At 39.2% G+C, this 25,427-nt stretch overlaps 1 protein-coding gene across 4 annotated transcripts in view; it reads left to right on the top strand.

Moving 5' to 3' along the window:
* aimp1a (aminoacyl tRNA synthetase complex interacting multifunctional protein 1a) overlaps positions 1-25,427 on the top strand; it is a 66,578-nt gene that overhangs the window by 4,891 nt on the left and 36,260 nt on the right. For 3 of the 4 annotated variants that reach the window (XM_072583902.1, XM_072583901.1, XM_072583900.1), the window contains exon 2: positions 21,207-21,340. In XM_072583902.1, the coding sequence (XP_072440003.1) occupies positions 21,232-21,340 (109 nt within the window). In that variant the 5' untranslated portion in view covers positions 21,207-21,231. Of the gene's footprint in view, positions 1-1,335; positions 1,509-21,206; positions 21,341-25,427 lie in introns of those variants that run through there. The other variant, XM_072583903.1, reaches the window with a different exon arrangement.

The raw sequence follows: 25,427 nt of genomic DNA on the forward strand, positions 1-25,427 counted from the left end.
GAACCATTTTCTCCATGTTCACTCTATCTGGATTTCTCATGCTGCTGAATGTTTCAATCTGCTGTGAGTGAACAGCTCAAATAGAGTGAACAGGGAGAAAATGGTTCCATCCAAAGGGTCAAGATCAAAAGGGCACAGACTTAAAGCAATTTATGAAAGAAGCAAAAGTGATTGAGTAAAAGTATGTTCCCGCAAAGTGATTAGGGTCTGGAGTGGACTGCCTGACTGTATGTTAGAGGTAGGTTCAACTGAGGCATTCAAATGATTATTTGAAAAGCAACAATGTACAGATTCTGGAGACAGGAGAATGTCACTAAATGAGATGCTCGTTTGAAAAGCTGGTATGGTATGACAGGCCAAATAATTCCCTTCTGCACTATAACAATTCTGTGATTCTAACAATTGAAACCATAACATTTTAACACTGATCCTAAACAAAATGCTGAGACGTGTCAGATGCAAGTGTGACTTGAACCCAGGCTTTTGGCCCAAGGTGATCACCATCACTGTGATCAGCGGTCACTACCTTTGGGCCAAAGGCCCGGGTTCAAGTCTCACTTGCATCTGACAGGTCTCAGCATTTTGTTTCTTTTTTATTCAGTCATGGGATGAAGGTGTTACTGGCTCAGCAAGCATTTAGTCTCATGTAGGCTAAACAAGATGGCACTTTTCTTCCTTGAGGAGCATTAGTGAAACATTTGAGTTTTTCTGACATTGATTCATGATCATCAGTAGCTTCTTTATTCCAATTTTTTAATATTGAATTCACATTCTGCCCATGTTGGGATTCGAACCCAGGTTCCCAGGGCATTAACTCAGTCTCTGGATTAACAGTCCAGTAATAATACCATTAGGCTATTGCCTCTCCCTAAATGACTGAGCAGATTGATTAAAATAATTACCAGTATGAATCATCGGTTCAAATAAGTAAAAAGCAAATTTAGTACTGAAATTGAGGAATTCATTCATAGACTGGATTCTTGCATAGAATTGTAAGAGATGAAAGCTCTAATTGTTTAAGGTGCAATTGGATGGAGTAGTGTGGGATATTTTCTGGATTTCATGAACTAAGATGTGTTGGTGGCTTCCCTTGTTATAATTATCTTCTGAAGAAAGTTTCAGTGCTTTACAGTGAGTAGAGTGACAATATGCATAGAAAGACTTCTGAAACATCCTTCACCAATGGAACTTGTAATTATTCAGCCAATATCTGAGTATAGGCCAATATGACTGGTACCATGTTCGGAATGCAGTTTCAGATAACATGAAACTATTTATAGATGTGCACATGTTGCTATCTTATTGGAGTTGTCTTGCTTGTGAAAGTTAGAAAACTCTCCCTTAAATTTTGGTTGGAGGAATGATTCTGTAGTTGGTTCACTACTAGAGTAGGTTTTTTTTGCTGGGAACTGATTGAACAGTGTTTTGTTGTGACCCAACAAACTGATTTAAAAGACCAATGTACAAGTCTCCAATCAACTAAATCCCTGGAACTGTTACCGTATTAGGTAATTTGTAGTGCTTATTTGTGATGTTGTACCTTTGCTGCAGAACATCTGATCATTGGTCACAAATTTTTTGAAGAATGTTAAAGCTTGTTTTCTTGAGTAATGTGGAGGGCATTGTTATGGATAAAATCTATAATGTACAAACTTGGATAATTGAAAATGGTTTAATGTTAGTGTTGAAATTCAAAAGAAGAAAATTAAATTGTATTTTGTGTATTAAATCCTGAGTTCACTCTTACACTGTACTTCTTAAAAAAAAAATCTTAACAGCTATAATATTTATTGGTCATAATACTACCTATGGATTGAACTCTCATGGTATGTGTATGGTTGCAAATACTCATATAACAGGAATAGTTTAGTAATGTTTTTGCAGATGCATTTATTATGTACATTCAATAATTTGGAATACCATGAATTATTGTTTGATCAGGAATACATTGTATTTTGTTGGATAGCAGTAATTGATCTTTATCTTCTAAATAGGAATGATATTTTACGTTTCATTTCAGATGCAATGTTGCGCTCACTGCAAGCGAAAGAATAAAATGTAAACAGATTTCTTTTAATTTGTCAGGTATTTTGAGATTCTTGAGAATGTGATTCAATGTAAGAATAATGTCTCCAGTCAAGTGTAGGAAATAGATTCAGTATAAGGAAGTAATTAAAATACTTCAGATTTATCCAATTTTACATGATCAGAGAAGACTAGGATTATGATTATGAAGAGAGTGTGTTTGCATTATATTTTGTTTATGAAAGAAATAAGTGCTGGCTTTAGTAAAGTTTTGCTGTAAAAAGGAGTCTTAAGACCATTAGTCAATGTGGTATTTAGTGTAAGGGTTGGCAAAAATTAAAGAGACAGTGTGCTTGTGTTTGCCTGTTGAACAGATCCAGCAGCTGTGCAGAGACGCCAGAAATCTTGAAGTCAAACAATTGTGTGCCATTATATACACATGGTACAACTCAATACTTGGTGCTATGCTATTTGTGTTTTCTGTTCTGTGTGGAAAACCAAAAGCTAAGTCATAGAAAATAAGAATATTGTATATTCCAGAATTGTACTGAGTCGCAACGTTTTTGGTAAAGTTCAGTTGAAGGTTCTAAAATTTAGTATCAGAATTTAACTGTCTTACTTTCAGTTATAATCTTGACACATTCCACCTCCAAAAAAAAAGAAATTGCTATTAGTACAATGAAGTTAGCTCAAACCTTTTCCAGATTTGATTCTTGTTCTGTGCTGAGTTAGTTGATGTCAGCTGCAGGGTAGAAGTGGCATTAGAATTAGCTTCAGTCCATGGGATGGAATGGGAGAAACTGCTTGGCTTGCTGCTTCTGATCACTATCGATTAGTGGTATTTACTGAAAATATAATTGAATTCAATTGTGAAGCCCTCAGTATTAAAATAGTAATGATGTGGAGATGCTGGTGTTGGACTGGGGTGGACAAAGTTAAGAATCAACAACACCAGCTTATGGTCCAACAGGTTTATTTGGAAGTACTGTTGGACTATAACCTGGTATTGTAGGATGTTTAACTCAAAATAGTAAGATATTGCAAGATTACTGAATGTTGTATCCCAGCTGGCAAATGTCATTTAATCTGAGCACAGAGAAATGTAAACCAGTGGCTAAAAGTTGCAATGGGGAGGTAATGAAAATTGTTTTCCTTACTGAAAATTAAATAAATGTATTCTAATTTAAATCCTCCAACAGTCTGATCATTTGAGCATCTCATTTACTTTTACTTTGTGCTCATGTCTCTTAAATCTATAAAACCACCCAAACTTTAAAGGTACTTTTTACAAGATTTATTAATTCTTAACCTGGTGGCTTCCAAAATATGAGTCTCAAATAGTCAGTTGCGTTGATGACTTTTTTAAGCAGTCGATCAAAAGGTCAGCTTTATTTAAACCACAGTCAATGCAGCTTGCACCAGTTGTCTTGGGAGAAGGGCATCAGACTGGTCAAATAGCAGTGCTGTCCTCAAGTAACATTATATAACTGGCCAAACTGACCCTATCAGGCAGGATGTATGTTCAATAGGGTGACTCAAAAAATCCAGTTGCATGACTTGAAAGAAATCTATATTTATTTAAACGCTTTGCCATACACTTGATGTAAAATTACTTCATAGTTAACTAATGAAATAAGATTTGGAAATGCTGGTGTTGGACTGGGGTGTACAAAGTTAAAAATCACACAACACCAGGTTATAGTCCAACAGGTTTAATTGGAAGCACTAGCTTTCGGAGCGCTGTGCCTTCATTAGGTATACTCCACAGCCAGCTGATGAAGGAGCAGCACTCCAAAAGCTAGTGCTTCCAATTAAACTTGTTGGATGATAATCTGGTACTGTGTGATATTTAATGAAATATGGAGTGTTTTTAACTTATTCAAATGCAGCAATCATTTTGGGCACAGGAAACTCCTGCAGATTACAATGCGCTAAATTACCGGTTAGACTGTTCCAGTGATTATTATTGAGAGATAACATTATCCAAAGAAATGCAGATAACTAACACAGGCCCTTTCGGATAGCATTACAGGATCTCTTGTACCTGCTAGAGTAAAGGGGGCCTAGTTAATTGAGATGGATAACTAGTTTGTGATACAGAGTGATACCTGCAGCATTAGTTCAAATCCTACATCAGCTGAGATTCCCTTGAAGGAATCGCCTTCTCAACCTCAACCCTCACCCACCTACGGCATGGTGACCGTCTGGGTTAAACCATCACCAGTCATATTTACATATGGTATGGTAAGGCTGTGGCGACTTTACCTTTTGATCTTTCATCTGAAAAAGGGCCCATCCAACAATTTCCCTGTTCCTAAATATTACGCTCAAATTTCAGCCCTGGATGATTTGCTTGAATCTCGAGTGTTATTCTTGAGTCCATGAGCTCTCTAAATACTAAGTTTTTTTTGAGGAAATAATCAAGACGTTTGAGGTCAGAGCAGTCAATGTTATTTGTTCAGACTTTTACTAAAGCCTTTGACAAGGTTCTGCATGGTAAATTAATAAATACAGTCAATCACACGGGTTTCTGGGTGAGCTTGCCGCTTGGATGCAAAATTGGCTTAGTAGCAGGAGACAGAGTGGTGGTGGAGAGTTGTTTGTCAAACTGGAGGGCTGTTCCCAGTGGTGTCCCTCAGGGATTGGTGCTAGGTACACGTTTTGTTTGTCATTTATGCAAATGACTAAGCTGAGACTATAGAAGGCATGGTTAATAAGTTTGTCGCTGACATGAAAATTGGTGGTTTAGCGGACAGTGAAGAAGAAAACTTGCCATCAGGATTAATGAACACCAACTGGTCACCAAAAGACATGACCCAGTGTCACTAGTTTCCACACGTAGAGACAAAGAAGGACACCACTTTGACTGGGACAAAACGCGCATCCTAGGACAGGCAAAACAAAGACACACATGAGAATTCTGAGAGGCATGGTATTATAATCAGAATTCCATCTATAAACACAACTTCTATCCTAACTACCTTCACATGAAAAATAGAACTGGAAATGACATTAGCCATCTTAAACAACCAAGATCGATAAATAGAGAGGCGGGACATACCACCAGTGCTTCACCGGAGACTGTCACTGATGATGTTACCTAGTATGGTGATGAAACATCTGAAAACATTTTCCAGTTCAAGCTAACTTGCATACTTATCATCAACCTGAGCTACAAATCTTCTCAAAAATCTTTAGTGAAGAAGAATGTCTAGGATGAGCGATCTTGATCAGTTGAGTCAATGCACTGAGGAATGGCAGGTGGAGTTTAATTTGGATAAATATGAGCATTCTGGTAAAGCAAACAAGGGCAGAACTTATTCAATGAAAAATAGAGCCTTCAGTCGTGCTAGAACAGAGAGACTGAGGGGTTCATGTACATAATTCTTTTGAAGTTTGCATCACATGAAGACATCGTGGTTAAGAAGGCACCTCACACACTTGCCTTCATTGCTCAGACCTTCGTACATAGGAGTTGGGATGTCATGTTGAGGTTGTATAGGGTGTTGGCGAAGCCTCTTCTGGAGTACTGAGTCTAGTTATGGTCACCCTGTTATAGGAAGGATATTATTAAGCTAGAGAGGGTTAAGAAAAGATTTACCAGGATGTTGCTAGGAATGGAGGGTTTGAGTTGTAAGGGGAGGCTGTATAGGTCGGGACTGTTTTCATTGGACTGCAGCTGGTTGAGGGCTGGCCTTATTGAGGTTTATAAAATCACGAGAGGTGTAGATTGGGTGAATAGCAGGTGTCTTTTTCAAAGGGTTGGGAATTCCAGACTTGTGTGCATACTTTGAAGACAAAATGAGAATGCTTTAAAAATGACAGGGGCAATTATTTTTTGCACTGAGTTGTTCATATGTGGAATGAACTGCCAGAAAAAGTGGTGGATGTAGGGACAGTTACAACATTCAAAAGACATTTGGATAAGTACGTGAATAAGAAATGGCAAGTGGAAGTAGTTTGGGATTATGGTTGGCAAAGACTGGTTGGACTGAAATATCCATTTCTGTGCTGTATGACTGAGTGTTACAACAGAGTTAAGGTTGATTTTGAAAAAGAAAACTGTAAATGGAAGAAGAGTGGCACAGTTCTGCTCTTCTACAAGACAGCCGATAGTAAATTAGCAACACGATTCTCAAGCTATGGAATTTCAGTCTGCCATTTAAAGTTGTGGGTGGTCAAAACTAGGGGGAGGCAAAAATAGCAAAAAAACCATTAACCAGAAGTACTGATTATCATGTACGTCTAGATTGAATGAGGTCAGAAAAGAATGTCTGAGTGCTAAGTTTCACAGTGGCATGAGAATTTTTAAAAAGAATTTTTATACTGAAAAACCAGAAGAAATGTATTAGTAAGTATTTGAAAATCCTTGACTTGCGCACAACTGTAGTTTTTTCCTCACAACATGTCAAACAATAAATCAATGCGATTAGTCCAATTTAAAAATAGCTTTTTTATATAAAACAAATGACTCTATAACTTGATTCCTTCCAAAGTTTTATCTGAAATTAATGAAAAGTATACTTTAAATTTAAAATCCTTATTTTTAAGAAGTGGATCAAAATTGGAGGTTTCCTCAATGATCTTTCCACATAAGAACATCAGAGGTCTGAGCAGGAGTAGGCCATCTGGCCTTTAGAGCCTGCTCTGCCATTCAATAACATCATGGTTGATCTTTTCATGGCCTCAGCTCCACTTACCCGCCCTTTCACCATAACCCTTAATTCCTTTCCTGTTCAAAAAATTATTTATCTTAGCTTTAAACACATTTACTGAGGAAGCCTCAACTTCACTGGGCAGGGAATTCCATAGATTCACAACCCTCTGGGTGAAGAAATTCCCTGTCAATTCAGTCTTGAATCTGCTGCCTCTAATCTTGAGGCTATGCCCTCTTAACCTAGTTTCACCCACTAGTGGAAACCTCCTCTCTACTTCTATCTTGTCTATCCCCTTCATAATTTTACATTTTTCCAGAAGATCTCTCCCCCCACACCATATTTATAAATTCCAATGAATATAATCCCAGTCTACTCCGTCTCTCCTCATAAGTCAACCCCCTCAACTCTGGAATCAACCTAGTGAACCTCCTCTGCAGCCTCTCTAGTGCCAGTACATCCTTTCTCAAATAAGGTGACCAAAACTGCATGCAGTACTCCAGATGTGGCCTCACCAGCGCCCTGTACAGCAGCAACATAACCTCTCTGCTTTTAAACTCAATCCCTTTAACAATGAAGGACAAAATTCCATTTGCCTTCTTAATTACCTGTTGTACCTGCAGACCAACCTTCTGTGATTCATGCACAAGGACACCCAGGTCCCTCTGCACAGGAGCATGCTGCAATTTCTCACCATTTGAGTAATAGTCCTGTTTACTGTTGTTCCTACCGAAGTGGATGACGTCATGTTTATGACATTATACTTATCTGCCAGACCTTTGCCCATTCACTTAAACTATGTCCCTTTGCAATGTTTCACAATCCTTTGCTCTGCCACTCATCTTAGTGTCACCTGCAAACTTTGACACACTACAAGTGGCCCCCAACACCAAATCATAAATGTAAATTGTGAATAATTGCAGTCCCAATGCTGATCCCTAAGGCATGCCACTAGTCACTGATCACCAACCAGAATAGCACACATTTATTCCTACTCTTTGCTTCCTATTGGTTAACCATAGAGTCATAGAGATATACAGAGTGGAAACAGATCCTTCGGTCCAACCCGTCCATGCCGACCAGATATCCCAACCCAATCTAGTCCCACCTGCCAGTACCTGGCCCATATCCCTCCATACCCTTCCTATTCATATACTCATCCAAATGCCCTTTAAATGTTGCAATTGTACCAGCCTCCACCACATCCTCTGGATGCTCATTCCATACACGTACCACCCTCTGCGTGAAAATGTTGTCCCTTAGGTCTCTTTTATATCTTTCCCCTCTCACCCTAAACCTATGCCCTCTCGTTCTGGACTCCCCGATCCCAGGGAAAAGACTTTGTCTATTTATGCCCCTCATAATTTTGTAAACCTCTAGAAGGTCACCCCTCAGCCTCTGACGCTCCAGGGAAAACAGCCTCAGCCTGTTCAACCTCTCCCTGTAGCTCAGATCCTCCAACCCTGACAACATCATTGTAAATCCTTTCTGAACCCTTTCAAGTTTCACAACATCTTTCCGATAGGAAGGAGACCAGAATTGCATGCAATATTCCAACAGTGGCCTGACCAATGTCCTGTACAGCTGCAACATGACCTCCCAACTCCTGTAATCAATACTCTGACCAATAAAGAAAAGCATACCAAACGCCTTCTTTACTATCCTATCTACCTGCGATTCCACTTTCACGGAGCTATGAACCTGCACTCCAAGGTCTCTTTGTTCAGCAACACTCCCTAGGACCTTACTATTAAGTGTATAAGTCCTGCTAAGATTTGCTTTCCCAAAATACATCACCTCACATTTACCTGAATTAAACTCCATCTGCCACTTCTCAGCCCATTGGCCCATCTGGTCCAGATCCTGTTGTAATCTGAGGTAACCCTCTTCGCTGTCCACTACACCTCCAATTTTGGTGTCATCTGTAAACTTACTGACAGTACCTCTTATGTTCGCATCCAAATCATTTATGTAAATGACAAAAAGTAGAGGGCCCCACACCGATCCTTGTGGCACTCCACTGGTCACAGGCCTCCAGTCTGAAAAACAACCCTCAACCACCCTCCTCTGTCTTCTACCTTTGAGCCAGTTCTGTATCCACATAGATACAGTTCTCCCTGTATTCCATGAGATCTAACCTTGCTAATCAGTCTCCCATGGGGAACCTTGTTGAACGCCTTACTGAAGTTCATATAGATCACATCTACTGCTCTGCCCTCATCAATCTTCTTTGTTACTTCTTCAAAAAACTCAATCAAGTTTGTTATTCATGATTTCCCAGGCACAAAGCTATCCATACTAATACATTGCCTGTAACGCCAAGCATCATTATTTTCTGCAACAGCCTTTTGAATGGCACCTTGTTGAATTCATTTTGGAAACCTAGATACTGGGTCCCCATTATCCACTGTGTTCGTAATGTCTTTATGGAATTCCGGTAGATTAGTCCAGCGTGACCTGCCCTTCATGAACTCATGGTGTGTCTGCCCAACGGGACAATTTATATCTAGATGCCTTGCTATTTCTTCCTTGATAATAAGCTCAAACATTTCCCCCATCACTGAAGTTAAGCTAGCTGGTCTATAATTCACCACCTAATGTCTACTGCCCTTTTTAAATTGTGTCATCACAGTTGCTGTTTTCAAATCTGTTGGAACTGCCCCAGAGTCCAGTGAATTTTGGAAAATTACCACGAGTGCATTTGCTATTTCTCCCACCATCTCTTTTAGTACCCTGGGATGCACTCCATCAGGCCCAGGAGACATGTCTACCCTTAGCTCCATTAGCTTGTCCAACACTATCTCTTTTGTGATAATGATTGTTTCCAGGTCTTCACGTACCTTCATCTCTTTGTCAATTGCTGGCATGTTATTCAATGTGTATGTATCTCAAAATTATGCTGAGTATAATTTAAGTTACACTATGCATTATTTTGAATGATGCCATTAGATGGTACTGTCAAAGGAGAGGGGTGAAGAAGTTTGTTGAAAGTGAAAAATCGTGCTAGCTCATTTCAAATACTGCTGGTCCATACAACATTCAGTAATGCTATCATCCATTTTATCACTATTTTTTCCCCTTCCCTGTACCAGCATTTGCTTGTTTTGATTTAACTCTATTCTAAAGGTACTAGCTTGCACTGGCTCTATAGTCTACAACATCTGGATTGCGAGCATTAATAGAAATTTGATTATTGTTAGTTTGGGAGGGATGTTGTTGATGAAACACTGTTTCTGGATGAAGCCGTTGGAAGATCTGGAACAATGTTGTGCTCATTCAGGGACTGAAGCAATGGTGCTACTACCTCTTCACAATTAACCCCACAGAGATTGATGGTACGAGCATCTTGTTCAGAACGGATGAGTACCACGCCAAACAAGTGTGTTTACTGTCATTATGGGAACTCTTAAGTAATGCTGGAAAGTCTAAAGTGCTGGAAAATGACCCGTAAATGTCTCTGTTGTTGTTACCGATCCAAATTCATTTTTGCAAAACAAGGAGATTGAAATGTAAGAGGAATGAACCATAACCTAGTGATATACTTTTTAAATTGATCTGGTAGCTTAGTGGAAAGTTATGCCTATCAACATGATTTCAACTTTAACACCTTGCGAAAGGTTCAGTATAGTTAAATGTATGGAGTGCTCAAAATAAGCATAACATAGTTAGTAAATTGAATTGGTGTAATGCTGAAAATCTGCCACTAGATGACATTAACACATTTAAATCTGCATTGTCAAATGTTTAGAGTGTGTTGAAAGCATCTTGGAGGGTAAAGAGGTCTCTACATCTAGTATTTGCATTAGACCTGGCATTTGCAATGAGCTCTTGGTTTCAAACACTGGGACCAACTGTGGATTTGAATGCTTTTATGAAAAGTTACTTTATTTTCCCCGAAGCGTTTGACAATTTTGTGAAAGTTTGATTGCCGTACCTGTTTGAAAGCCGATCTGGTTACTAGTTTCTTGACCGATTTGATAAGACACTGACAGTGTCCTGTTATCTCTATGCAAAATTGCATAAAAAGTGTTTTGCTGGAAAAAGCAGCATTATGGTAACTGCCACTTCCGCATGAAATAAATCAACTGGAGCATTCGAAAAGGTGAGACTGAGAGACAAGTGACAGTTTTGGAAGGCACTTAACACGTTTATAAGGAAAAAGTGTGTGTTTGACAACAAAATGCTGGAGATAAAGTGCGTAACAGCCAGCTGTAGAGGGTAGTGACAAATGATGAGTTATGTTTACACTACATCAGATTTAGAGTGTCATAGCCTATTTCACAGGTGTCAACCAACTTCTGCAATTCTGGTAATACTTTTAACTTCAGATTTACAAGCTTTTTTCTTTATAATTATAGCACATTTTTTTGTGTGGACTGAACATCTGGTTCATGTTTTCAGCAAAATGCTGATTTTTCTTGAAATTTCAATATGGCAATAAAAATGAACATTTGTTACAGCATGGAAACTATATCCTGCAAAGAAAATTGCAGGGTGAGTATCAATATTTCTAAATCTTGAACACTACTCTTCGTGTAAAGTATAATTTTAAAAATAGCTTTGGTCTGTCATACCATAACATTTCAAATTTCTCGTTGTTTGAGGTCTGACCCTAAGATTTTCACTCTTTCCCTCTGCAAACCACAAACCAAAACAGGCCAGTTGAACACAATCAAAGGATTTGATTCAGCTCAGTTAATTTTCATCTTGACTGAATACATTGCAATGATGTCTTTTAGTTTAACACAAAATACGTTTATTGTTTTTGCTTTCATTGATTACACAAATTATAACTCTGAAATAGACCATTTGCATCAGCCAGCCTGTGTTGGTATTTATCCTCTGGGACCAGTGAAAATAATAAACTTCTCAGATTATAGGTTTCCTTTCACAGCTTTGAGTTTAACACAGTTATCACAGTCTTGAGACATCTGACCTTGTTAACTACTATCTCTTATCCAGTACCTTCATTGTCCTTGAAGAACTTGTCATTGTGGAAATGTATGCTGATCTTACCCACAGCTTCCTAACAGTATTCATAATACCATCTATCTTCATTTTTTACTCAGTCAGCCTGCTTCTGAACCCTTATTAATACTTTTATCATCTCTAAACTCGACTCTATTGTTCTCCCTGGTGAGTCTCAGAACCTCTACCATAGTGCTTCTCAAGTGGTGTTACGAGCTGAAATGTTTGGGGTCATGAGTTCTGAGAGATAGCAATGGTTACCACTGAGCTCCGCTCCCCTCACTGTCAGAGGTTTGCCAATGCACTCATAAATCTTCTCCCCCTACCCTCCCACTTCTCAGTTTTCACTGTGGGGTCATGACAATTTTTAAGCTTCACAATGGGGTAACAGTGAGGAAAAAGTTTACAAAGCACCACTCTACCCTCTGAACTTGAGTTCTTCTGAAATTCTATTACACCAATTTTTATCCACTATTATTCATAACTTTGACCTTCATTAGTTCCAAAGCCTTCAATTTTAAAATTCTCCTTGTGTTTAAATCTCTTCATGATCCTTCTCTTCCCAATTCTGTCATCCTTCTTCCAATGCTAAATTCTCCATTCCTTTCACTCTGGCATCTTGTGAGCTTATGTTGTGCATATTATACCCAAGTGCGCTTCAGTGTTAAATATGGTCTCAGATGCATCATAAGACCACATTCATTATATTAAAATGATGCGTCCCCTTACTCCAGTTAACAGTCTGGTCATCAGTGGTATACACAAAGTAGAACCAGCTGCAGCAACATGTTGCACATCCAGACTTACTAAAATGCTACCAGGAATGAGGAACATCTTTCATTAAAAGAGCCTGGAAGCTCTGAGATTGACCTCGTTAGGGCAGAGAACGTACAGAAGATTCAACAGAGGTGTTAAAATACTTTGAAGGAGCAAATAAGACTGACACTAATGCCTTTAAATTAAGGATGTAAATTTTATATTAAATTTAAATTACATTTGCAAATTAGATTAAGTGACAGTTCAATAGAGATGCAGTGGAGACATTTAAAGGATATTTCAAAATACACAGAATAGATATATTCCAACAAGTGGAAATGTTCCCAGAGGGAGGATCCACCATCCCAGTGAAATAAGCTTTAATTGTGCACAGCAAATCAGATGATTGAACTGAACATAAAAACAGCAAAGATTGACTGAAGAGTTAATGAGAAGAGAAAATAAAAAAGCCACTCAGAAATATTAAAACAGATGGTAAGAGTTTCTGTAGATAATTAAAAAGGAAAAGGGTTAACAAAGTGAACATTATTAATTTCACAGACTCACTTTCTATAAGACTAATGAAAAATAGAGTTGACACATGATTGGAACAGGTGTTTCATAACAATCTTCACTGTAGACGATACAAGTAACATCCCAGAAATAGCTGTAAACCAGAAAGTGGACGCAAGGGTGAACATGAGAAAATTGCAATCACTGGAAAAATGGAACTGAGCAAATTATTGGAGCTGGAGGCTGATAGATTCTAGACCCTGTTGGACTTCATTCTTAGATCTTAAAAGAAGTGACAAGTGGACAAGTGGATTTTGTTTTAAATTTCTAAAGTTTCCTAGTTTCTGTGAAAGTTCATTTACAGTGGAAAATGGCAAATATTTATTCAAAATGGGATGGAGGCGGAATGCAGGAAACTACAGACCAGTTAGCAGAACACCTGGAATAGGAAAGATAGTATTGGTTTCCTTATTTAAGGAGTTATGTAATTACATTAGAAGCAATTCAGAAACGATTTGTCAGGCTCATATCTTTGATAGGTAGGTTGACTTATGAGGAAATGTCAAACAGGCTAGGCTTGTATCTGCTGGAGTTTAGAGGAGTGAAGGGTTACATGATTGAAGAGTACAAGTTCCTGAGAGGTCTTTACTGGTGCATGCACAAAGGATGTTTTCTCTTGAGAAAGAATCTAGATCTAGCAAGTGTTAAAATAATAACTTCCTATTTTAAATAAAATAAGATGAATTGTTTTCTCAGAGGATTGAGACTTTGAAAATCTTCAAAAGTCACTTGAAGAAAGGTTTTATATTTCAGAGAAAGTGAGGACTGCAGATGTTGGAGATCAGAGCTGAAAATGTGTTGCTGGAAAAGCGCAGCAGGTCAGGCAGCATCCAAGGAGCAGGCAAATCGACGTTTCGGGCATGAGCCCTTCTTCAGGAATGAGGAAAGTATGCCAAGCGGGCTAAGATAAAAGGTAGGGAGGAGGGACTTGGGGGAGGGGCATTGGAAATGCGATAGGTGGAAGGAGGTTAAGGTGAGGGTGATAGGCTGGAGTGGGGGTGGGGGCGGAGAGGTCAGGAAGAAGACTGCAGGTTAGGAAGGTGGTGCTGAGTTCGAGGGTTGGGACTGAGACAAGGTGGTGGGTGGGGGGGAAATGAGGAAACTGGAGAAGTCTGAGATGATCCCTTGTAGTTGGAGGGTTCCTAGGCGGAAGATGAGGCGCTCTTCCTCCAGCCGTCGTTTTGCTATAGTCTGACGATGGAGGAGTCCAAGGACATACAGGTCCTTGGACTCCTCCATCGCCAGACCATACCAACACGACGGCTGGAGGAAGAGTGCCCCATCTTCTGCCTAGGAACCCTCCAACCACAAGGGATGAATCCAGACTTCTTCAGTTTCCTCATTTCCCCTCCCCCCACCTTGTCTCAGTCCCAACCCTCGAACTCAGCACCACCTTCCTAACCTGCAATCGTCTTCCTGACCTCTCCGCCCCCACCCCACTCCAGCCTATCACCCTCACCTTAACCTCCTTCCACCTATCGCATTTCCAATGCCCCTCCCCCAAGTCCCTCCTCCCTACCTTTTATCTTAGCCCGCTTGGCATACTTTCCTCATTCCTGAAGAAGGGCTCATGCCTGAAACGTCGATTTGCCTGCTCCTTGGATGCTGCCTGACCTGCTGCGCTTTTCCAGCAACACATTTTCAGCTTTTATATTTCAGAGGTGAGTAGAAAAGATGATAAGCAAGGGTGAGAAACATTACCTCAATAAGTGGGAATGTGGAGAATGATGGAGCAGGCTCAAGGGGCCAAGTGGACTTCTCCTAATTTATATGTTCACAAGTATGTTAATGTGTAAAAGATCAGAGAGGAAATTGGCAGAGATTTTATTTTCTACAGAGAGCTATGATAGAGTGCACTATCTGAATGGATAGTAGAAGTAGAATCAACGTTAACTTGAAAAGGGAATTGGATTATTACTTAGAAAATAAAATTTTATAGGGCTGTGGTGGAATAAGTATGTATATGTCCAGACTGATTGGCTGGCTATAAGCAAAAGTGTCCAAAACACCGACTCTCCTTCTCCTCGGATGCTGCCTGACCTGCAATGTTTTTCCAGCGTCTCACTTTTAAGACTCTGATTTCCAGCATCTGCAGTTCTGACTTTCTTGTGGCTTTATCAAAGTGTTGACAGACATGATGGGCCAAATGGTCTCCTGTGCTGTCTGATTATATGTTGTGCTGAGCCAAGTCTCAAAGAGAGAAATGCTTGTTTTTATATGGGGACAAGTTGCTTATTCAAGATGGCCCTGACTGTTTCACGGGCAATGTGTTCTGCCATGAACCTCAGACCTAATCCTATGAGTCTGTCCAGTTTCCCTTCAACTGCTTATCTAATATATTATTAAATGCTGAAATAGTCTCTTTCATTCGCTGCTTCCAGTGTATTCATGTTCGCAAGCTTTATAAAATGCTTCTGCCAGTTTGTTTTAAAATCTTTGTTTAGTCTTGTACCTCCATCCTCTTGTTCTGGATGCCTCAGTCAATGACAACTATTATTCTGTCTGATTACTTTATAATTTTAAAGTATTGAACAAACTCTTAATTTCCTCAATTCTCTCATTAAGCAATCCAAACTGTGCAAGTCTCTTTTTAATTTTATTCTTGATTTTATTCTTGATCTATAGATTTTTAAATTTTGCCTTTCTCTATCAGGTTTACAAACCAGTTCAATTTCTTGAAAATATGTGTTTCAGCATTTTTTTTCCAGTCAGTAGGCTGTCCATAAATTTCACTTGAATCTTCATGAAGATGTTTACTTAAGATTATCTTGGCGTGAGGCTCCTGGTACAAAGCACTCTTTGGGAGGAATGTGGATTTGAAAAATTGGTGTGGAGACCAGCACTCAATTTGTTGTCCTAATTTTCCTGTCAAAATTTCCCTTCTGTACTGTATACAATTAAGGATTAAATATCTGATTTTTTTTTACAAATTACAAAAAGCTTACTTTCTAAATTTTTATTCTTTTTAAAAAAGTCTTTGAATTAAAGCTAAAGTGAAGAACCATAGACATTTTCTTCACGGGGAGGCATGGTGACACAGTGGTTAGCACTGCTGCCTCACAGTGCCAGGGACCCAGGTTCAATTCCAGTCTTGGGCGACTGTCTGTGTGGAATTTGCACATTCTCCCCGTGGCTGCGTGGGTTTCCTTCGGGTGCTCCAGTTTCCTCCCACAGTCCAAAGATGTGCAGGTCAGGTGAATTGGCCATGCTAAATTGCCCATAGTGTTAGGTGCATTAGTCAGAGGGAAATGGGTCTGGATGGGTTACTCTTCGGAGGGTTGGTGTGGACTTGTTGGGCCAAAGGGCCTGTTTCCACACTGTAGGGAATCTAATCTAATCTAATCTATTGATCTGAGGTGATCTATAGCACATATAGTTGGAAAGTAAAACTATGTTCTGTCTCTTAATAGTTGATTGGATCTACTTTTCAAGGTCCACTTTTTTTTGTCAAACGTTTTGATACCCCACTGCTCTAATATGACAAAATCATTCAACTTGTTTTTAATAAAACCTATAAGTCCTCCCACGTTTTGACTGCTTGATCAAATTCAGCATTGCCACTGCTTTGTTTCAGTATTGAAGTCAAATTTATCCATAATTTTTGTATTTATCATCATGTGTAGCAAATTTATGTATGGGCTCACATTCCAGCATTGTCTCAGGTGGAAAACGGCTGTATGATTTTAAGTGCTTCAGATTGAAAAGTGCAGAGAGCTGTCTTGAGATAGTGACTAATTTTGAAAGTTTGATTTTCTTTTTAATGTTTTTGCCTTGCAGCTGTAGAAATATTTTTGCACTTGTGTTAAGTTATCATTCTTATATAGTGTGCAGTATATCTGTCATAGGAATACAGACACATCTCCGGAGTGCTTCCCATTGAGCGCTTGACTCTGTCTGCAATGCAACTAGTCTAGTGTATGGTGTGTTTCAGAGGTGTTTGGAAATTGGTTGCATGTCCTTAGGCTTTAAAACTTGAAGCAGCATGTTTTAATGTTAAATTGGACACTGCTTTTAAAGAAATTAGACACTGGGAAAACAAAATTATGTGTTGTGTTTGCACCTTTTTCTCTGGACCACGCAAGTCCTATTTAATTAACTTCAGATGTTGCTTTCCTTTCCTGAATAGATGTACATTTCTTATTTCAATCTATGACAGATTTCCATACTTTAGAGCCACATAAAAGCTCTTTGAATGACTCTAGTGTTTTTCAAGTTTTTTTATTTAAAAAAGACTAACTGAACATCTATCCTATGACTGTCCAAGCTAATTGCAACGTTTGCTTATATTACAACAGCAGCAACACTAAAAAAATTAAATCAGCTGTACACCTCTAAGTGCTAATATCAATGTTAATCTTAAACAACACACAATGTATGTCTTCGATTGTGTGTTGTGGGGGGAGGGGGGAAGATGCCTTAATTTCCCCTTAATGTTTGTGGGGAAATAACATTATAATAAGTTAAATGAAATAATGAAGTGATATAAGATGGTATTTACTCACCTTAGACATGTCCCAGTCCATTATTCCCTGAAATGAACTCCTGACGTTTACCAGGATTCATGCGTACGAACCTACAGTGGACTTGCGCGGCATTGTAGGCATTCTTAATTCCAGTAGCCTTTTAATGTGACTACAGTTACCAGAATACATAATTAAATTTTATGCCTTAAACTTTCTATTGCTGCCCATTATTGGTTTAAAGGATAGAAGTGAAACAAATACAGTCCATAAATTCCAGTAGCACATTATTTGAGACTATTCGGAAACCCCACACAGTGCCCTGTTTAAATATGAAAGAGCAAGTACTGAGCCTCAGCTGCTCCATCTGTCAGCTCTGTGTGCTTTCTTTTATTTGAAGAACGCCACTGTCGCAAAGACTAAGGTAGACATAGGTGCTCCTTAGTGCAGCAGGAGATTAGGCTGACCTGTATCAGCATTGTGTCATTTTTGCACATTAAGCTTAATTATTGAAACTTGCACTGTGAATAACCCAGCCCACAATGCATAATGTAACCATTTAATTGACTATTAAAACCAGGTCCCATTTATTCATTGAATATTTGCTTAGCTAGCGAAGCTATTCATTTCAGCATTTGGTTGTTAATGAGAGAACATGGAAAGATTGCCTTTAAGGATTTAGGATGAAGAACATTAAGAGGTTTTATTTGCACAGGATTATGAATATCTGAAGATATTCAGAAGGAGGGTCGTTTGGAACCTGAATTGTTAACTCTGCTTTGTCTCCACAAATGCTGCTAGGCCTGCTGAGTTTTTCCAGCAATTTCTCTTTGTTTCTGATTTCCAGCAACTGCAGTTCTTTGGCCTTTTTGCTATCTTGAATATCAAACCTGGAGTTACTGATTAAATCAGAGATCATTGTCAATTTATACAAATAGATTTGATAGATGTTTGAAGCGAAGAGTTATAATGGGATATGAGAACAGGATGGAGGACTGGGTTTAAGACCACTGGTCAAAGGATAACTGAAAAAAATTGTTGGTTTTAATATTCTAATACTCCATGTGATTGCAATGTTTTCTTGCAAAATCCTACAACTTGTAGTGATTTGTTTACATGAATTTAGTGTACAGACTCTTAATTTTGAAGTTTACCAATCCTGCTTCATAAAACAGAGTCATGCTTGCAAAGATTATTCAGGTTGTTGAGTCTACACCGGCAATCTGTCAAGCAAATTGATCAGTGATTTTTCCACACAAACTTGTTGGGGCTATGGTGTTAATTTCACTCAATTGCCCATCCAATTTACTTTTCACATCCATCATCATCCCTTCATCTACACTCATTTTCCGTGGAGTCCCAGGTCATTACCATTTGATGCATAAAACAAATTCTTCCTTGTCCTCTGAATCTCTTGTCCCGATTATAAATTAATATCTGCCCCTGTCCTTAGCTAATTGAAACGGCCAGACTTTATCTACTTCATTGAAACCTAATGCTGCAATTTTGCAAACGTTGAATTAAATCTGCAAGTTTTCTTTAACGAACAAAATCTATTCAACTCCTCTGCTATTCCAAGGACAACATTTTTCACTTGGTTTTAAGGTTTTACTTAAAGGCTGCTACATTTTGTAGTTGCTTCCAAGTATTATGGAAGATGTTTATTGACTACATGATTCGAAGCTTCTATACTTGGAATTTTACTTTTGAAATTCTCAACAAACATAGAACATAGAACATAGAACAATACAGCACAGAACAGGCCCTTCGGCCCACGATGTTGTGCCGAACTTCTATCCTAGATTAAGCACCCATCCATGTACCTATCCAAATGCCGCTTAAAGGTCGCCAATGAATCTGACTCTACCACTCCCTCGGGCAGCGCATTCCATGCCCCCACCACTCTCTGGGTAAAGAACCCACTCCTGACATCTCCCCTATACCTTCCACCCTTCACCTTAAATTTATGTCCCCTTGTAACACTCTGTTGTACCCGGGGAAAAAGTTTCTGACTGTCTACTCTATCTATTCCTCTGATCATCTTATAAACCTCTATCAAGTCACCCCTCATCCTTCGCCGTTCCAACGAGAAAAGGCCGAGAACTCTCAACCTATCCTCGTACGACCTACTCTCCATTCCAGGCAACATCCTGGTAAATCTTCTCTGCACCCTCTCCAAAGCTTCCACATCTTTCCTAAAGTGAGGCGACCAGAACTGCACACAGTACTCCAAATGTGGCCTAACCAAAGTCCTGTACAGCTGCAACATCACTTCACGACTCTTGAATTCAATCCCTCTGCTAGTGAACGATAATACTCCATAGGCCTTCTTACAAACTCTATCCACCTGAGTGGCAACCTTCAAAGATCTATGTACATAGACCCCAAGATCCCTCTGTTCCTCCACCTGACCAAGAACCCTACCATTAACCCTGTATTCCGCATTCTTATTTGTTCTTCCAAAATGGACAACCTCACACTTGGCAGGGTTGAACTCCATCTGCCACTCCTCAGCCCAGCTCTGCATCATATCTAAGTCCCTCTGCAGCCGACAACAGCCCTCCTCACTGTCCACAACTCCACCTATCTTTGTATCATCTGCAAATTTACTGACCCACCCTTCGACTCCCTCCTCTAAGTCATTAATAAAAATTACAAACAGCAGAGGACCCAGAACTGATCCCTGCGGAACTCCACTTGTAACTGGACTCCATGCTGAATATTTACCATCTACCACCACTCTCTGACTTCGACCGGTTAGCCAGTTTTCTATCCAATTGGCCAAATTTCCCTCTATCCCATGCCTCCTGACTTTCCGCATAAGCCTACCATGGGGAACCTTATCAAATGCCTTACTAAAATCCATGTACACTACATCCACTGCTCTACCCTCATCCACATGCTTGGTCACCTCCTCGAAGAATTCAATAAGACTTGTAAGGCAAGACCTACCCTTCACAAATCCGTGCTGGCTGTCCCTAATCAAGCAGTGTCTTTCCAGATACTCGTAAATCCTATCCCTCAGTACCCTTTCCATTACTTTGCCTACCACAGAAGTAAGACTAACTGGCCTGTAATTCCCGGGGTTATCCCTATTCCCTTTTTTGAACAGGGGCACAACATTCGCTACTCTCCAGTCCCCTGGTACCACCCCAGTTGCCAGTGAAGACGAGAAGATCATTGCCAACGGTACTGCAATTTTCCTCTCTTGCTTCCCACATAATCCTAGGATATATCCCGTCAGGCCCGGGGGACTTGCCATTTTAATCTAAATGGAGGCACAATTCAAACCATAATATTTTCTGCAAAAAATTTTCAATAAGACGGCTCTCCTTTACAATCTAAAATTAAAACAGTTATTCTGTGTTTCAATCAGTAGGGTTTATCCTTCATTTCTATATTTCTGCAGTAATAGGTATTTCCCTGTTTTCACATGAGTCATTGTAATGAGTGTATGCCTTTTCTATTTCTGAGAGCTTTAACCACTTTTAGGATTTTATCATTCAATTGTACAGGATACTCAAAAGCATGCCTTACTATAAGAAAAAGGAGCAGCAATATCACTGCAGGTTCTAAAAGCTGTTGGCATCATGGTATCATATCTAATGTTGATCTATTCGCCTTCATTTATTCTGTAAAGTAATGAAGCAAATTTGTTCCAGTGACATTTGGCTTTAACAAAATTTACATTTCTGGGCTTCTTAAAATGTAATATGGTGGGCATCTGTCAATGCTGATAAAAAATTGCTTATCCTTTTTTCCCTCTCAGGTTTCTAGTCCGGCAATTGATAAGGATGTCTAACGATCGTGCTCTGTTAAATCGGTTGGAGCAGAGAGCTACCGAGGCTGACCAAGTTATTGAGTATCTGAAACAACAGGTTGCCTTACTTAAAGAGAAAGCAAGTAAGTTTGAAATGTTGTGCTCATTTATTTGTATATCCTTGTTACCCTATCCTCATGTGTTTTCTTCTTTCAGTATATCTAAAATAGTTGCCATGCTACTTTGTGATCGACTTTATGATTGTCTAAATCATAAGCTTTCACAAGCTGCTGTATAGTTAACCAACAGGGGGCATACTTATAACAAAGAAACACCATGCCAACCTTGTTTCCTTACCATAAGACTGAATTAATTGCCTAATTAAGAGTGCATGTCATGACTTCAAATCCAGCTTGTTCAGGAGCTACGAATCAGGATCCTTTTGATAGATTTTCTGACAGGCTTGGAACTTTTTCTTTTAAATTGAACATGGAGATCCTGCTTCTCAAAAGTCTTTTGCAAATATGCCTATTCTTTAAATAGTATTGTGTTAATAGTGGGTTTAGAATTTTTTAAACTTTGTTCATATGGCATTTACTGCTAATATAGCTGCTTTTTTCCAACATCTGCGTTGTAGTTGTGTTCTGTTTTACAGGGACATTAATCCCTGATTTATGCTGAGTCAGTCAGTCGAATAGCAGTACAATTGCTCTCAATAACCCTCAGCAAAGAACAACAGTAATTACATTTCCAAGACCTTTAATGCAGTAACATGACTCAAGGTGCTTCACCAGATTGCTTTAAAAGACAATTTGGCATTGAAGCATGCACTGTGACCTTCAGGAAGATTTGGAAAAAGAGGTAGATTTTCAAGAGTGCATAAAAGTGGGAATGAAGTTCGGGGATTAAATTCCAGAGTTTCAGTACTCGGCAGTATAACTGTCTGCCAATTGTGGAGTGTTGATATATGAAAATGCACGAGGTCAGAATTGAGATTTGGAAGATTGTAAGCCAGGGAAAGTTTGTTGAGAAAAGTAAGGGCAGACAAAGGAGAATTTGAAAATCCTTAAAATTTGAAGTTGCTGCTTAACTGGAAATCACCGTAGGTTGGTGAATATTTGAGCTGACAGGGATCAGAACCTGGTGCAAATTATGAAATGAGGTGAACATAAGTTGCCTGTGGGTGCTAGGTAGGAGACTGGACAGGAGAAGGTTAGGCTAATCCGGTTTAGGCTCAACGAAGGCATTGATGATGCCTTCAGATGAATTGAAGAGGGGTGTAGTTGGGTGATGTTGCAGTGCTGGAATTCAGCAGTCTTGGCGATGGCAAATGCATGGGTTGGATTACAAATTCAGCTCGGGGCTAAATAGCAGACCAAGAAGGTGAAATATGACCAGAGTTCCCCCTTCCTAAGTGCTTTGCAATACTGTGTGTTTTTGTGTACATCAGGTGAATGCAAGCTCAGCCATTCATATTTCCTGTTTTTTTTAGTCAATGTTAGTTCTCCACCGTTATGCATAAAAATTATGTTTTGGTTAACATAGAGTCAAAGAGTTATACAGCATGGAAACAGACCCTTCATTTCAACTTGTCCATGCCGACCAGACATCCTAAATTAATCTACTCCTGTTTGTCAGCATTTGGCACATACCCCTCTAAATCCTTCTTATTCATGTACTCATCCAGATGCCTTTTAAATGTTGTAATTGTACCAGCCTCCACCAATTCCTCTGGCAGCTCATTCCATGCACGCTTCACCCTCTGCGTGAAAATGTTGCCCCTTTGGTGCCTTTTAAATTTTTCCCTTCTGACCTTAAACCTATGTCCTCTAGTTCTGGACCCCCCTACTCTGGGGAAAAAGACCTTGTCTATTTACCCTATCCATGCCCCTCATGATTTTACAAACCTCAATAAGGTCACTCCTCAGCCTCCGATGCTCCAGGGAAAACAGCTCAAGCCTATTCAGCCTCTCCCTATAGCTCAAAACTTCCAACTCTGGCAACATCCTTGCAAATCTTTTCTGAACTCTTTCAAGTTTCACAACATCCTTCCTATAGCAGGGAGATCAAATTGAATACAGTATTCCTAACCAACGTCCTGTACAGCCTCAACATGACCTCAAGACTCCTGTACTCAATACACTGAAAGTAACGGCAAGCATACCAAACGCCTTTTTCACTATCTTGTCTACCTGCGATTCTACTTTCAAGGAATTATGAACCTGCACTCCAAGGTCAGCAACACTCCCCAGGACCTTACCATTAAGTGTATAAGTCCTGCCCTGATCTGCCTTTTCAAAATGCAGCACCGCACATTTATCTAAATTAAACTTCATCTGCCACTTCTTGGCCAATCTGATCAAGGTTCCATTGTACTCTGAGCTAACCTTCTTTGCTGTCCACTACACCACCAATTTTGGTGTCATCTGCAAACTTGATTAACAATACTTCCTATGTTCACATGCAGATCATTTACATAAATGACAAAATGTAGTGGACCCAGCACCGATCCTTGTGACAAACCGCTGGTCACAGACCTCCAGTCTGAAAAGGAACCCTCCACCACCATCCTGTCTCCTATCTTTGAGCCAGTTCTATATCCAAATTGCTAGTTCTCCCTGTATTCCATGTGATTTATGCACCTTTATGTTTTAAGACGTAATGTGGACATTTTTCAAGATGTTACTATTCATTTCCTCAAGTTTCCTAGCTTCTGTATCTTTCTCCACAGTAAACACTGATGCAGCATACTTGTTTAGTATCTCCCCCATCTCCTACAGTTCCACATGTAGGCTGTCTTGCTGTCTTTGATGTCAGATGGTTGCTATCTGTAGAACTGTCTACTAGAAAAAATGCTGCTTACAGTTTACAGCCATAAGGAAAGAAAACAGAAAGAAGAAAAAATATTCTTTACATTTTGACCTTAGGTAGGGTATTAATTTGTTATTAACGTGCATTCAGTAGGGATCTGGTCAATTTTAAGTCCCAACTACAAGTCTAGCCAAGAATGATGTAAGACTGAAATGATTAATACTCCTGAGTGAAACAGACTTTTGGCAGTCATCATCTAGTTTCTGGTTGTGAGAGACCACAGTGCAAGGTTGCCTATAACTAATTGGCACTGATGTCATTCTCGTGTGCTTGAGTTTTTCTTATTAGGTCAATCTAAGGAATGTCAGTTATAATTTTTCCTAGGAGGCAGCAATGGATTTATCACTGCGTTGAGATGTTATACAATTGTTGATTCAAATAAAACCACTTTTCCCATTTTCTTAAACTAATGCAATATGGATGATAAGGGCACTGCGAACTTTATGTATAGTGTAGTGACTGTTTAGTTTTGTGGTAGTGTGTAAGAATAATCTAACAGATTTTGAGAGGTATGTGTTTTAAATTGGTGTTTTGGCTTGCAAGTTACCTTGGCAAAGTGAACATATTCAAAGTGATCCATTACCCTAACCTGTAGTCACAGAGAAAAGGCCGTAATCTAACTAAAACCAATGAACCTACAGCCAGAAAATAATAATTTATCTTGCAAGGAAATCATGAGTATTTGGAATGCCAAATTGAACATAAAGTTATCACTTCTCTCTATCTGTATTGGAAAAATAACTTTAAAAATATAATGTCAATGGGTGATGGAGGCTTGAAGTCATAGACAAAGTTTGTCTCACTGGGAGGAACAAACATGCTCTGCACAATTGAAATAACAACATAGGATTCCTTAGGTATCATTGGCAAAATGTTTGGATCAGTGATCTAGATCTGCTGTCACCAGAGTCAATCTGATTGAATTTGGTGACAGTTCCTTTTAAAATCAAGATACAAAAGTTAGATTGTTCTTCACCTCTCTGAATCAGTGTTAAACAAAGGGTAGTTGATTGTAAGAGCTGGAGTGTAGCAACTCTTATTTTTTGTTTTGGAATGCACAAATGATTTTATTTTAAGTGTTGGGTTATCTTTAAAATCTTTTGCATGCTGCAAATGTGTGCAAATGTGATCAAAGGGTCAATTTATATGACCTGTATAAAAACTTCCAGATTGCTGCATGTTTGCACAGTTTAGTGAAAACATTAGTATATGGGAGCCTTTATCTTTAGGAAGTCAGGTTTCTTCTGGCTCTCCCCCTCCTATACTTTCCTCCCTTTATTCATCTTTGTAAGCATAGCATTACCCCTGTTTTTGTCATTGCTTTTTTCTGGAGGATTCTGTTCCTAGCACACACAGGAA

The sequence above is a fragment of the Chiloscyllium punctatum genome, chromosome 14 (assembly GCF_047496795.1).
Source record: "Chiloscyllium punctatum isolate Juve2018m chromosome 14, sChiPun1.3, whole genome shotgun sequence".
Classification (NCBI taxonomy): Eukaryota; Metazoa; Chordata; class Chondrichthyes; order Orectolobiformes; family Hemiscylliidae; genus Chiloscyllium; species Chiloscyllium punctatum.